At 35.6% G+C, this 14895-nt stretch overlaps 2 protein-coding genes across 2 annotated transcripts; one reads left to right on the plus strand and one right to left on the minus strand.

The window, feature by feature from the left end:
* Positions 1-2695: 2695 nt before the first annotated feature.
* Positions 2696-6444, minus strand: LOC126680463 (putative clathrin assembly protein At1g03050). Its single transcript, XM_050375591.2, has 4 exons — positions 6252-6444; positions 4657-5341; positions 3294-4100; positions 2696-3189 (listed from the first exon to the last, which is right to left on the minus strand). Exons 2-4 carry the CDS (start codon positions 5297-5299, stop codon positions 2888-2890), a joined length of 1752 nt encoding a protein of 583 aa, XP_050231548.1. The 5' UTR covers positions 5300-5341; positions 6252-6444; the 3' UTR covers positions 2696-2887.
* Positions 6445-11621: 5177 nt separating this feature from the next.
* LOC126681081 (porphobilinogen deaminase, chloroplastic) lies at positions 11622-14594 on the plus strand. The gene is made up of 5 exons (XM_050376461.2): positions 11622-12005; positions 12578-12983; positions 13169-13375; positions 13956-14133; positions 14232-14594. The coding sequence occupies exons 1-5, from the start codon at positions 11806-11808 to the stop codon at positions 14342-14344; spliced, it is 1104 nt and encodes a 367-aa protein (XP_050232418.1). The 5' UTR covers positions 11622-11805; the 3' UTR covers positions 14345-14594.
* The last annotated feature ends 301 nt before the right edge of the window (positions 14595-14895 follow it).

Raw genomic sequence — 14895 nt, forward strand, 5'->3', positions numbered from 1 at the left:
AAAGAGCTAAAATCCACTAAGGCATAAATGCCAAACTACTTCAGCTCACTTGCGGGGGGGCTAATGATGGATACCGAATCCTACTGTAAGTATAATGGAGCCGAGTTGTAGGAGATCCACTCTCAGGCGACACCGGACTCCCCCTAAAGACCGAAAGATACGAAGGAGATGCCGAATCTCTAAGATTCGGTAACACGCTAATAAAGACCGAATCCCGCGTGATCCGCCGAAAGCGCTTCGAGTCCGGGATTCGGGTAAACGACTAAATATGGAAATCTTGTCCTATTTGGACACAAACACTACATATGGAAGGATAAGCTCTACTTTAGGAAGATAAGACTATTTAGGAAGACGTTCCTAAATAGGACTCTTATCAGATTAAGGTAGATCTCGACAAATCAGGAGAATCCCTGCGATACGGCCGAATCCCTACAAAGTAGGATTCACCTGCCTAATACAACTCTACTAGGTATATTCGACTACTATAAAAGGAGCACGAGGTATGCCTAGAATGACAATTACATTCATATACTAAAAACGCTGCTCAAAGCTCTAAACTGACTTTAGCATCGGAGAGTTAATCGGACAACCACCGTCCGGTTAGCTTCTACCCTGTTTTGCAGGTTCACTCACCGGTTCAGAAGGCAGACTCCATCAATTATTTTCAAATATAAAATATTGCTCTTAAATTTTTTCAGTTTCAAATTTAAAAATTTATAGAAAAAACGATTTTCTACAGAAAACATCATATCAGTATCATAATATTATCATATTGGTATCGTAATATTATCATATATAATATTTTTATATGATAAGGTTATGGTAAAGTATGTAAAACTCGATTTGCATTATACGGTTATGGTAATAATATGATTAGATTATGATAATAGTAGGATACAATTATGATAATAGATAGATAAAATTATGATAATAGTGTGATGAGGTTATAATAATAGTAGGATATGGTAATTGATGGAATAAGATAAAATCTCACTGATGAAATAGGACAAAATCTCACATGTCTACTTTGTACCAAATTTTTTTGGCCTTCTGTGGTTAATTGGCCTTCTTTTTATTTCATTAAGTGTTGTTTTAAAAACTATACAAAAAATAAAGGATCAAATTGGTATGTTTTCAAGTGAAAAGGGTTAATTTAGTTTTTTTAGGGTGGAATAGAAACTAAAAATGCGAATTTGGATGAATTGAACAAAATTGCAACGTCGAGGTGAAACTGAAAAAGGATTAAAAGATTAAGATTGTTTTTTGGTTATTAGGCCTTAATTATTATAAACAAATCATTTCACTCATTTTTTTGTCATACAAAGTTTAAATAAATTATGAATTTCTATTAGATATGTTAATATATTATTAATATCTATTAAATATTTTTATAATATAAAAATTAATTGTAAACAAAGTTAATATCGTTAATAATTTTTTAAAACAATTAACAAAATTTAATGGTTGTTTTATTTAACAAAAATCAAATGATATATCTACAGTCTAATAATTTAATAATATATTGTTTGGTGCAAAAAACTGAATGACAAATCATTCCATTAAATAAATAATTGTTTCCTCCTATATAAAATTTTAGTTCCGCCATTGTTTTCGAGCTTAATGAGAATATCACAATTTCTTCTCATTCTTTAAAACACGTCGACTTATAAAAAGATACAAAATGATTACCAAACTATAATATTTTTATAAAATGGTTATGGAACTATAATAAATTTTAAAATAGTTACCGAACTATGATTTTTTTATAAAATGGTTACAAAATTGTTGTTGTTTTTACAAGAAAGGTTATCTTACTAAACATACTTTCCTTGTACATGTCATCAAGATGGTAACCCCATTTGTGAAAAAATAACCGTTTTGTAATTTTTTATAGTTCGGTAACTGGTTTATAAAATATCGATAGTTTGGTAACTATTTTATAACTTTCTATAATTCGGTAACCGTTTTGTAAAAACACTATAGTCAGGTGACCTTAAAAATATTTAACCCTAATTTATCTATAGTTCAATAGTTTTAGGACTAAAGACTAGAAAAAGTCAAACATTAAGCAAAAGTCCATATTATGTCCAAACGTTTAAATCGTCTCGATAATATCCAAAAACATATTATAACGTTTTAAATTGTCCAACCCTCAAAATTGTTGATTTGTCGCTTAGGTGGCGTGTCAGTGCGTGCCTCGACAAAATATACTTTTGAACATTATGAGATAATTTAAACATTTGGGCATAATGTGAACGTTCGTTAAACGTTTGGCTTTTTAAGGTTTTAGTTTTTATCGACGCGGCACACACCGACACGTCACTTAAGCGGCACATCAACACAAGTACGCTCCAGTTGGGGATTGGACATTTTTTAAATGTTATATTACATGTTTGGACATTATTGAGACGATTTAAATGTTCAAATATAACAAAAACTTTCGTTAAACGTTAGGACTTGCAAGAGATATAGCTTCGTTATCTAAATTTAGATGTGCTTATGTGGCGTTAAGTTATTGGTTAGTTTTAAAACACACATGCTAAGTGTGGATAGATGAGCTGTCAACGAGCTGTAGGTAGCGGTTGTTTTTTTATATTATTTGTAGGTAGCGGTGTCAATATAAAGAATATTCCAGATTTTATTCGGGATCTTTTGTATTCAGTTTCATCTGGTTAATACAAAGAATATTTACCTCGAAACAAAAAGATCATATTCAAAATTCAGTGATATACAACTGATTTAAATAATAATGCATGATCTGGGTACGTACATTTGTTTGTTTGACGTAAACTAAAGTAAGTGTGAATTCTAAGTTTAATAATTACAAAATTGAGCTTCGTAGTATGAAATAGGAAGGTCTTACATTACCATATATATATAGATAAATTCATCCATTAGTATAACTTCCCATATTAAATGAATTGGGTTGCAGTTTAACCATACCAACTTGTCCTTGCATACCGTCCCTAGCATATTGCTGCCACATAAGTTGCTCTTCTACCAATAGCTTTTGCTTCTTCTCCATGTCCGATATTTGCACATACGGCGGCGGAGCAACGACAAGCGAAGCTGCAAATGGGTCTGCATTATTGTTATTACTACCACCGCCGTCTTCCGTCGGTGGAGCGGGCAATGCTAGCATTGCCTGCTTTCCGGCGGATGATCCATGAGCAACACTACTATCACTTCCTGCCATATATATGATCCGTTTTGGCAAAATGTGTTAATCAATTTTATTAGATTAATCTGAATATATTAATATATTTTAGCTCATTAAATTTTATTAATATTACCTGTATAACCCACAACTGCATTTGTTACCCCTTGTTGATACATGCCATCAAGCAACATCATATCCAAACCACCCCCAAGTGTCGCCTTTTGATTCGCCAAATGACTCGCGGACTGAACTAAAGCTGTCTCCCAGTCCTTGGTATCATCACCGAACGCCTCCCATGGCGGCGGTGTGTCAGTTCCTGGATCTCCTCCTCCGCCTCCTCCATCAAATAAAGCTAAAGCGAATTGGTTTTCGTGATCTACAATCGACACTGCGCCTTCACTTAAGTTCAACAAATCGACCTCTTTTGGAGTAACAGTAGTGAGTATTTGTTCTTCATCTTGCTTATCAACTTTTACATCAGGATCCTGTGTTACTTCTTCCGCAAGAAAACCCTCGGGAGGCGGCAATGCCTTCATTTCGGTCATGTCAACTTCATTTTCTTCTGCTGGTTTCTTAGATAATTCTTTCATCTTCTGTTCAAATGTTAGAGATTTTTTGGTTTGAGCCAGTGCGGATTTATCTTTGATAAAATCATCCATGAGATCGAGCTTTTTATGCGTAATTTTTTCGACTTCTGGATACTCCGAAGATCGTCCAATGCCAATAGTCTTGCACCATGTATAGAAATTGTCGAGTTCTTCAAATTGTTTGGAGATTCGACAGAAGATGTCGTAAACTTTGATCGAGTCGGGAATCTCTAGCTCCATGAATCGGTCAATTAAGATGCCCAAGATCTCTGTTACGTCGTAATATAATTGGTAACTTTCTTTCACGATTGGGTATAGAGCAACAATCACAACTCTATTATTCTTTGCTGCACCTGTTCCACATAATTGTGATCAAAAGTAAATTGAATGTAGTTAGATTATAAAACTTTAAAAAAATATATATATACTGTTCTAACAATAATTGTATAATGGGCAGACTTAGGGTTAAAAAAATGTGCGGTTGCTGAATTATATACTTTTAACAAATCGTTACCAACACATTTTGGTAATCCAGCTGATATTTTTTTGCAAACGTAAGATTATCCGTTCATTTAAATTAAAGTATGTACATATAACTTGCCTTTTGGTTAATAATTGTTAGTTGTTTAGTACTAATGTGTAAGATGACTTGAAAAGTTTCCGGTAACTTTCCATTTCTAAAAAATACTTATCGGGTTACTAAAATATTACAAATGAAACGTTGGTAACCGTTTTATTAAAAGTGTATAGTTTGGTAACCGTAAATTATTTTAATCCGGCAAACTTACATAGAGTGTAAGATACAGCTAACTTAAACGCCTAAAATATTTAAATTCTTGAATAATTTCATTAATATAGATTTAATAACAAGCAAATGAACCAAAAATAGAAAATAGAAGTAAAAAAAACCTGTAGGACGACAAGCCAAGAAACGCTCAAGAAGCTGCTGTAAATGTTGAATCCTGGAGAAAACATGGTCCGTCTTCATCTCGCGAATAGGAGTAGACCTCACATACGTGGATGACGTGGCCTCTTCTTCGTCTTCCTCAATTCCAAATGCACTTCTTCTCCCTCTACGTCCTTGCATCCTATACTCCAGCCTTTCATCAAGGTACAATGCAAAAGTCCGAACAAATGCCGAATAATCCCATGAATTCGATCGCGAACCATCACAAAAATCCGACATGTTAAGCAATCGCGTGCCTCTCCTCGTCGCGAAGAAAATCTCTTGCTCATACGCGGGATCTCCCTCACCAAGCAACCGTTGGATAAGTATAAGCGTCTTTAACGCCACAGTCCAGTTCCGAGTCTTGTTGAGGCGCCTCGAAAGGGTGTTGACACAGGCGCTGATGTATGCGCGTGAATACGAGGTTAGGCTTAGTATTTCTCGAACGTATCGTTCTTCTGCGGGATGTTCTTCGTGTCGAGTTGCCTTAACAATGGCGACATCAAGATCAGATAATGAGTTGCTGCTGCCAACTTTGGCTAACCCTATGCTTGTGTGGTCCTTTACTGCCCCAATGGCTCTTCTGAATTTGCTTGGAGCCATCATATCAAATCAAACAGTTTTTCTTTCGCTTGATATTTCAATCACCTACATACATCAAACCATCGGATATATATATTTTATGGCTAGCTAATTGAAACTTATTAGAGTAATTATTATAGTTATCAATTGTTCTAGATAGTGCATAAACTACCTATATAAAGCTCATTAATGTATGTAAAAATGATAAATTTTGAATAATTAAATTATAGATTTTATTGATGATTTAAAAAATATATTTTAAAGATCAAGTTTTATAGCTAAAAAAGATTATAATTGTCGAAGGTAATAAAATTATCATTAAAGTCTCATCTGATAGATTAAATATTCAGCACGAGCTAGAGCAAACATATATATATTTATTTACATTTCAGAGAAATTCTTAGGTAGACTCAGTCCACTACGTCATCCATAGACTAAACCTATCACATTATGACACGTCATTAAAATAATGGCAATATCGTAAATTACTATTTAAAAGTGTAAATAAATAATAAACAAAATTACAATAGTGCCATTATTTTAATGACATGTCATAATATGATAGGTTAGTCCACGGATGACGTGGTAGAATGAGTCTATTTCAATCATAATACATTTCTATATGAAATATATTCAAATTAAAAAAATTAGTGTAGGAATCTCATCTAATAATTTAAATTTTTAGATTGAAGGGTTATCCAATGGTAATCCTCCTCTGCCCTTCTAGCTCTATTATTTCATATATATAATTATTGCATACAACATCATGTTGTATTTTCATTTCACCATCTGGGTGCATGTAAATTAGAAATTGATAAATGATAAAATGATGAACAACTAAAAAGAAAAAAGAGGAAAAAAAATTAAGATTCAAATGCACACATCATCATTCTGTTTAATCTTTGATAAACACATTATAAACATATTTTATTGAGATATGAAAAAAAAAGCTGTAATTAAAAGAAAAAAGTCTCACCTTGTAGCCAAAAACCTTCAAGGAATGAATAATTTTGTTGGTATTTTCATATAATTTTTGTATGAATTGTATTGAATATAGAAATTATGGAATTGTTCATAACATTGAAAATGGTGTAGTATAGCTAAGAGATTGCAAGCAAAAGACTCAAAACAAAAAATGAAGAGGAAAGAAAAGTTTCCGGAGCTCCCAAATTGTTCTCTTCTCAATCATGCATAAATTTGCCGTTATTTTAGGAAGCACATAAATATACTTAGTGGAAGGTAATAAGCCACTTGGCAATTTTATAAAATAAACTAGTTGTTTTAAGCTATGTTTGCACTATGTTTGTGTTCGTATTTCCCCAAAATTTTATGACCTATTCAAAGGATTAGAATGCCTTATTAAAATAATTATTTAATGCTTGGGTTATTTAAGTAAATAATATTATTTAATGTATCTCATGTGATAATAATATAATTGATGAATTTGTTTTTAATTTTGACCATGTATTTTTTAAAAATATATAAAATGATGCCACATCAATTAGAATAAACTATATGTAAGCAATTATTAATTGAACATAGTTTTTTTTATGTTTTTTATCATTTAAAAAGTATTTTAGAAATAAAGACTATTCTATTATACCTTAATTGACCATATTTGGTTGTCCTAATTTTTTTTTTTATGAAAAATAGGAAAAAAATTTAGATAGACTCGGTCCATCATAAATGACGTGGTAGACTGAGTTTACCTAAATTTTTTTTGAAATAGATTCGGAACCAACAAAAATATGAATTGAGCCGAAAAGATTGCAAACGTTTTAGCGCATTCCTAAAAAGATGCGAATTTCTATGATGCTTTCTCTTGTTCTTTTTTCCCGATTTTCACCCATGTCGATCCTGGTTCAATTCTTGACCTTTTCTATTAGCATATGCACAATTATATGATGTTATAGAGGTGATTTTTAAAATCGGATCATGTTGTCGTTGTTTGTAATTGCAGACAATCCCAAACTAAAAATTAATGAATCAATAAGATTTAAAAGCATTTATCACCTTATTTGCATAAATTGATATTGGGTATTATGATGTGGGTTTGAAATTTATGGAAAACCAATCGAGAATTTAAATAGTGAAATTTTCATAAATCTGATTAAATATAAAAGTGTGCGAATTAGATAATTTTTATATTTAATTTGATTGAAAATGGGCTAATAAACAACATTTTTTAGCTTTACTAATGAGGTCAGTTGTTTTTAGGACAAATTTGACCATTTAGATCCTCAAAATTGTATTTTAATATTTTTATTAATATTTTCAACATTATTGGTTTTGAGTTTCATTTTCAATGTAGGATTAGGGTTTTATTATTTTTTTATACATATGCAAGTCTTATATCTTAGAGAAATAGTTGATTGAATAAAATTTGTGTGAGCAAAGTGGGTGTTGGGGGCGCTCTTTCAAAACTTATGGCTGACCTCGAATCTAGTGAGTTTTGAAAACAAATGGAGTCGCCCCCTAACTTAGGTAAGAAATGTCTTTTATACCGAATAGACAATCCCACTCACTTATGGGTAAGATTGTCACGACCCAATTTCATGGATCGCGACCGGCGCTAGGGTATGGATATGGTTGTACCAAAACTCGTAAGCCTTGCGGATAACATTCAAATATCGTAAACAAAGTGTACATGCATAAAACAACATGCTCAGGGGCAACCGAAACTTCAACCTAGTCTAATAGTACATAAAAGACAACATTTATCTAAAGAATACTTGTCTCAAAATAATATCTCCTAAAGTATGGCAATAATGTAAGTACCATAAACAAAAAAACATGCCAATAGCTGTAGATAAATAGTTGGACCAATCTAACAAAGTATAAGTCTAGATCATAACATAAGTCTAAAATATAAGACATCTATATAATATTGCGGTCTAAGAGTTTAAAACAGTTTGACCATTTATACAAAAAAATAAAAGAACCTCCGAAGAATGAAGAAACAGAGATCAACCAAATAGACCTGGAAAATTTGGGATAACAACGAGGTCAAATATATTAAGATGAGTTTATATAACCATTTTACATTTATTAAGTTGAAATACCTTTAAAAACCTTTATAAAACATTTGTTCATTATGGATAATCATCAAAACCCTAAACCACAATTCTAAATCCATTTATTGTGTTGCTGAGACGTATCTCAAAAACTGATCCCTGACTGTCACTTAATAAATATGTGAGTCTCAGGAGATAAATCTTCCACCGGCGCCTTCACTAAGGCGAGACGTATCTATAATCTACCTCAATACCATAAGATCATTACCGGTGCGACGCAGTCCCAATGAAACCCATGTAGTAGCCCGTTCCAAATATATTCCATAACATTGAAAAACAGTTCGAAAGCTGTTTATATAATATACATACAAAATATACAGTTTACTTAATAAAGCGGTTAATAGAGATATAAACTCACTGCTTGCTAATCCATGTGAAACCTGGCAAGCAATCTAGTCATGGTTCGTCTCCGAAGAACGAACGGTCGACGAGTCTTGACAAGGTATAAATAATAATTAAAAATCAACCCTAACTCTAAGGAGTACTAAACAACACATAGGACTAGCACAAACAATAACAAGATTCCTGTAACGCTTTCCAAAACCTCGAAGTGAAAACGTAACCTCTGTCTGAAACAATCAAAACTGGTACACCATGCAAACTCACAATCCTGTCGATATACAATTGAGCCAACTTCGAAGCAAGATACGAAACCTTGATCGGAAGGAAATGAGCCGACTTAGTCATACGGTCGACTATCACCAAAATGGAATCGTACCTCTGCCGAGTACATGGTAAACCAACCACAAAGTCCATGGCAATCCGCTCCCACTTCCACTCTAGAATAAGTAGTGGTTGCAAATAGCCAAAAGGTCTCTGATGTTCCAGTTTCACCTGCTGGCAAGTCAGACACTTGGAAACATACTCAGCGACATCATTCTTCATTCCGCTCCACCAGTACATACCCTTGAGGTCATGGTACATCTTGGTACCTCCAGGATGAACAATGTAAGCTGACCTATGCGCTTCCTCCAGAATCTGATCTCTCAAACCATCCATATCTAGAACGCACAGTCTAGATCCGAACCTCAGAACTCCGTCCACGATCACAAATTCAGAATTCCCGTCAATCAAAACCGGTTGCACCTGCAGATGTGCCAACAAACTACCATCTTGAGAAACCTGAAAACCGTAGCCTGAAACTATCAAATCATGCCACTTTCAGACCATGGGCCTACGCCCAGACTCAGAAACATGGGTTAAACTGCTTGAAGACTTGCGACTCAACGCATCGGCTACCATATTAGCCTTACCCGGATGGTACTGAATGGTACAGTCATAGTCCTTCAGTAACTCCAACCACCTACTCTGTCTCAAATTCAACTCTCGCTAATCAAAGATGTACTTCAGACTATTTTGATATGTGACAATCTCACAAGTCGCGCTATACAAGTAGTGCCTCCAAATCTTCAGAGCAAAGACCACAGCCGCTAACTCTAAATCACGAGTAGGGTAATTCACCTCATGCTTCTTCAACTGACGAGAAGCATAGGCAATCACCTGACCATGTTGCATCAACACGCAACCTAACCCAATCCGAGAAGCGTCACAATACACCGTAAAACCCTCAATGCAAGAAGGCAATGCCAAAACAGGAGCTGTAGTCAGAATCTCCTTTAGCTTCTCGAAACTCGCCTCACACTTGTCGGTCCACTCAACCTTCACACCCTTCTGTGTCAACTTAGTCAAAGGTGAAGATATCCGAGAGAAATCCTGCACGAACCGACGGTAGTAGCCAGCTAACCCAAGAAAACTCCTGATCTCGGTAACTGACATCGGTCTCTGCCAGTCCATAACTGCCTCAATCTTCTTAGGATAAACCTTGATCACATCCTTCAACACCACGTGTCCTAAGAAGATAACCTGATCCAACCAAAACTCACACTTTGAGAACTTGGCATACAATTGATGCTCACACAAAGTCTGTAGTATAGTCCTCAAGTGATAAGCATGCTTCTCCTCACTCCGAGAATAAATCAGGATGTCATCAATGAAGACGATAACAAACTGATCCAAAAACGGATTGAAATCCTGGTTCATCATGTCCATAAACGCTGCTGGTGCGTTAGTCAACCCAAACGACATGACCAGAAACTGGAAATGCCCATAACGCGTCTTGAAAGCAGTATTAGGCACATCGATGTCCCGAATCCGAAGTTGGTGATACCCGGATCTCAAGTCAATCTTGGAAAAACACTTCGCACCCTGCAATTGATCAAACAAGTCATCGATGCGAGGAAGAGGATATCTTTTCTTGACAGTTATCTTATTCAACTGTCTGTAGTCAATATATTATCGAAAGGAACCGTCTTTCTTCTTCACAAACAGAACAAGAGCACCCCACTGAGAAGTACTCGATCTGATGAAACCACTGTCCAGCAACTCTTGTAGTTGTTCCTTCAACTTCTTCAGCTCAGCAGGAGCCATCCGATACGGAGGTATCGAAATAGGAGTTGTTCTAAGAACATCATCAATACAGAACTCGAGATCCCGATCAGGTGGTAATCCAGAAAACTCTTCTGGAAAAACATCAGCGAACTTATTCACTATTGGAACACTGCTCACACTATCCACTTCAGCATCCACGTCTTGAACCACAGCTAAGAAACCCTGACAGCCCTTACTCATCATCCGCTTTGCCTTGATCACAGATATCAGATGAAATACCAACAATTGTAAAAATGGATCAAAAATATTCAAAGAAAGTGGAGAAATCACCCCTAAACTATGCAAAAACCGGATCAAATCACCCCTCCATTCATCAGAAACAATTCCATTCTGACCAGTAACCACCACACACTCATCGGAAACCATCGTACTACATTAGCAACCGAAGAATTAAATTTCGTAGAAGGAGCAGTTGTTCCTTCTCTTCCGAGGAGCGGGTTTGCTCCTCAACAAGGATCGGGTCTGCTCCTCAACGAGGAGCGGATCAACTCCTCAGGCGAGGAGCTGCGGCTTCTCCTCCGAATTTTCTTTAAACAAATTCGTATTTTTTTCTGAAATTTAAATACTAACTTTAAAAAATTTAAAAATAACAAAGACAATTTTAATTTTTTTATCAGGAGAGTGGGTTTTACACACAGTGTGAGTGTGAGCGAGGATGTGTGAAGGGTGTATTTGACCCGGTTTGCTATAGGCGTGAGTTATTTTGATTCGGTTTCATGATTTTGGACGTATTTCATCTTTCGTGCAAGTTGAGAGGTGCTTTGATCCTTTGTTCATTTACCATTATTTTATTAAAACAATTTAGAATAGTGAAAAGTTGGAAATATAAAGAAATAGAAGAAGAGCAAAGTGCAGGATAACAAAACCAAAGTTATCCATCCCAATATCCTATCCAGCCGATCCACACTGGGATGCGCCCCACACGACCAAACCATTCGCTTCAAAGTTAACCCATTTCTCACCTATTTCTTCCTTTCAATCCCACAAATTAACTTAAACAATCCAACAATGGATGCTCTATCTTCAACCCATCTTCTCATGAGAATGTCTCCTCCCTCTTGCCCTGCCATCGGCTTCTCTGCTCCTCCGTTATCTTCTCCAAATCCCAATTGCTTCAGCAAACACTCTTTCAGATTCACAGCTAGAGCCTCTCTTGCTGTTGAACAGCAGACTAAGGTTGCTCTCATTCGAATTGGCACCAGAGGAAGGTACAATGTACTTTAGATTGTTTTTTTGTGCTTCATTTCAATTGGGTGTATCTCAGTTTCATTGCTTTAGATCTCTGAAATTGTCAGTCTTAGCTTTTATGTATGCTATAAAGTTGTCTGCTTTTTATGCTATTTGTCCTAGTTTTTAGTTTGTACCCAAAATTTGAATTCTTACTAGTAATCTTTTAGAATATCTCCCGCACGGGATTGGTCTAGTTGTCTAAGTGTTAGCCTTCTGGGCGCCATGGTCGCGGGTTCAAACCCTGGCTATGCCCTTTCTAATAAATGGAGTGGTTGGGACTGGGTTGCTAGCCGTTATAGCCCGGATTTGCCTGCGGGCGGTCCACATTCCGGAATTTGACAGTAGTGATCCTTGTGAGCCCTTGTTACCAAAACAATATCATGGTATAAGAATGTCTAGTTATGATGACTTATTTTATACTTGCTTCCTTCTAGTGTAAAAAGTAACAAAAATGAAAATTAAAACAACTCTAAGTTGCTTCTATATTGTTTTCCTATTTTGATTATTGTCTGATCTTTTGGATCTTGATGTGCTGCTCTTTGCGTGACAGCCCGCTAGCACTTGCTCAGGCTCATGAGACGCGAGACAAACTTATGGCAAAGCATTCAGAGTTAGCTGAAGAAGGGGCTATTCAGATTGTGATTATAAAGACAACAGGAGATAAAATATTGACTCAACCACTAGCAGACATTGGTGGTAAAGGCTTATTTACTAAAGAAATTGATGAGGCGCTGTTAAATAGCGAAATTGATATTGCTGTCCATTCCATGAAAGATGTTCCTACATATTTGCCGGAGAAGACAATTCTCCCTTGCAATCTTCCACGAGAGGATGTTAGAGATGCATTTATTTCATTGAATGTATCGTCACTAGCTGACCTTCCGGCTGGGAGTGTCATTGGTACTGCTTCGCTGAGACGAAAGTCGCAAATTCTGCACAGATATCCTTCACTTAGTGTAAGCATTTTCTGTTGCATTTTTGAATGTTGTCATGCTACTAGGACTTATTTTCTTGTTGTTTTCCTAGTACCATGTTCTGTGGAGTTTATGCTGTCATAATCTATGATTTGCTGGTGTACATGGTTCGTGACATTCTTTATGTTGCCTTTGATGATATGCCTTTGGTTATTTTGATAATGTAGGTTCTAGACAACTTCCGTGGTAACGTTCAGACTCGTTTGAGAAAGCTCAACGAGGGGGTCGTCCAGGCAACACTGTTGGCATTAGCTGGACTTAAACGGTTAAATATGACAGAAAATGTATCCTCAATTCTTTCAATTGACGACATGCTACCAGCAGTTGCCCAAGGGGCAATTGGAATTGCCTGTCGAACCAATGACGATAAAATGGTAAGCCATATCTTGTTTTCTACTTGGCAACTTGCAGGGATTAGATTGTTTATCCAACAATGACCTCAAACATAAAAATTGGTGAAGGGTCCATATGTGTACAATCAAGTTACTTGTAGAGAAAACATGAAGATTGCTTACGCTGCATAGACATTAAAAACCATGTTAATAGTGCAAGAAATACAATTAACTGAAAATGTAGTGTTGGTGGCGCGGTTTCATACTGTTCATGTGTATGAGACATTTTAGCATTGTTGGCAATCATAAGTTAGCAATTATTTATCTGCATAGGCTCAATGCTGTCCAATATTATTATGATGCAACAATATATATCTGATAGAACAGAATGCGGCCAATCTTTTCTTGCGCTGAATTATGTAAAATAGATTGTTGCATTGATTTGTGAATGAATTAGAAAAAGTCTGCCTAGTTACTAATTCGCAATGCCATGAACATTTTGCTCGACTCTTATAAAACATTTTCATTGCAGCAACTTTACCACAATATCCCGACACTTTGGGTTGTTAAAGCATCCTTTTAATGTTTATTGATTTTATCATCTATTAACTGCTATATGCAGGCTAATTACCTAGCTTCATTGAACCATGAGGAAACAAGACTTGCGGTAGTATGTGAAAGGGCCTTCCTGGAAACCTTGGACGGGTCATGCCGCACACCAATTGCTGGATATGCTTCTAGAGATGAGAATGGTGATTGCATTTTCAAAGGGCTAGTGGCTTCTCCTGATGGAACCCGAGGTATGCAACAGCTCTCCGAAAATGAATAAGCTTAATTCTATTTACGTGTCTTTATTAACGATATGAGCAATTCCTTGCAATTTTCCGTTGCATTTCAGTACTTGAAACTTCTAGAAAGGGTCCATATGCTGAGGATGATATGATCAAGATGGCAAAGGATGCTGGAAGGGAACTACTACTGCAGTCAGGCCCCGGATTCTTCGATAGTTGAACAACTTTGTTGTAGCTTAAGAAGCGTAGAAAATCAAGGTTTGTTTTTTTGGTAGGGCTAGCACTCTAGGAGGCTTCATGATCCTTTATTCTTGAGCTATTTATCATTTCATAAGGATGAATTGTTGTATGATTTCATGTAATTTGTAAATTAGAATAGAGTATTTGAAGGTTAACACGGCCAGGTTAGGATCCTCCTGTATGGTGCATCCATAACTAATGAAAAAAGCCAAATTTTTTTGTTTGCTTAATGCCAATTTTTGTAATAAAAAAAAAGATAATCATCTGAACTCAGAATCTTTCAGTAAGTTCATCTATAGTCTTTATCATCTCATTAGATAAAGAAATGAAAATCTCGGATGACCAGCTATAATTGTACTGATGAAGCAGTACTATTCTCCTTTTTCCCATTTGCATATTTATGATACAGCCATTAAGGAACAATAATAATCAAGTTAGAAAAAAAATCTAAATTTATAAGTTAACCTTCCAAGTAGACGATTTTTTGCAAAAACCCCATCTTTGAAGAAGACAGTATTCCATAAAAATGAT

The sequence above is a fragment of the Mercurialis annua genome, linkage group LG5 (genome assembly GCF_937616625.2).
Source record: "Mercurialis annua linkage group LG5, ddMerAnnu1.2, whole genome shotgun sequence".
In the NCBI taxonomy this organism is placed as follows: Eukaryota; Viridiplantae; Streptophyta; class Magnoliopsida; order Malpighiales; family Euphorbiaceae; genus Mercurialis; species Mercurialis annua.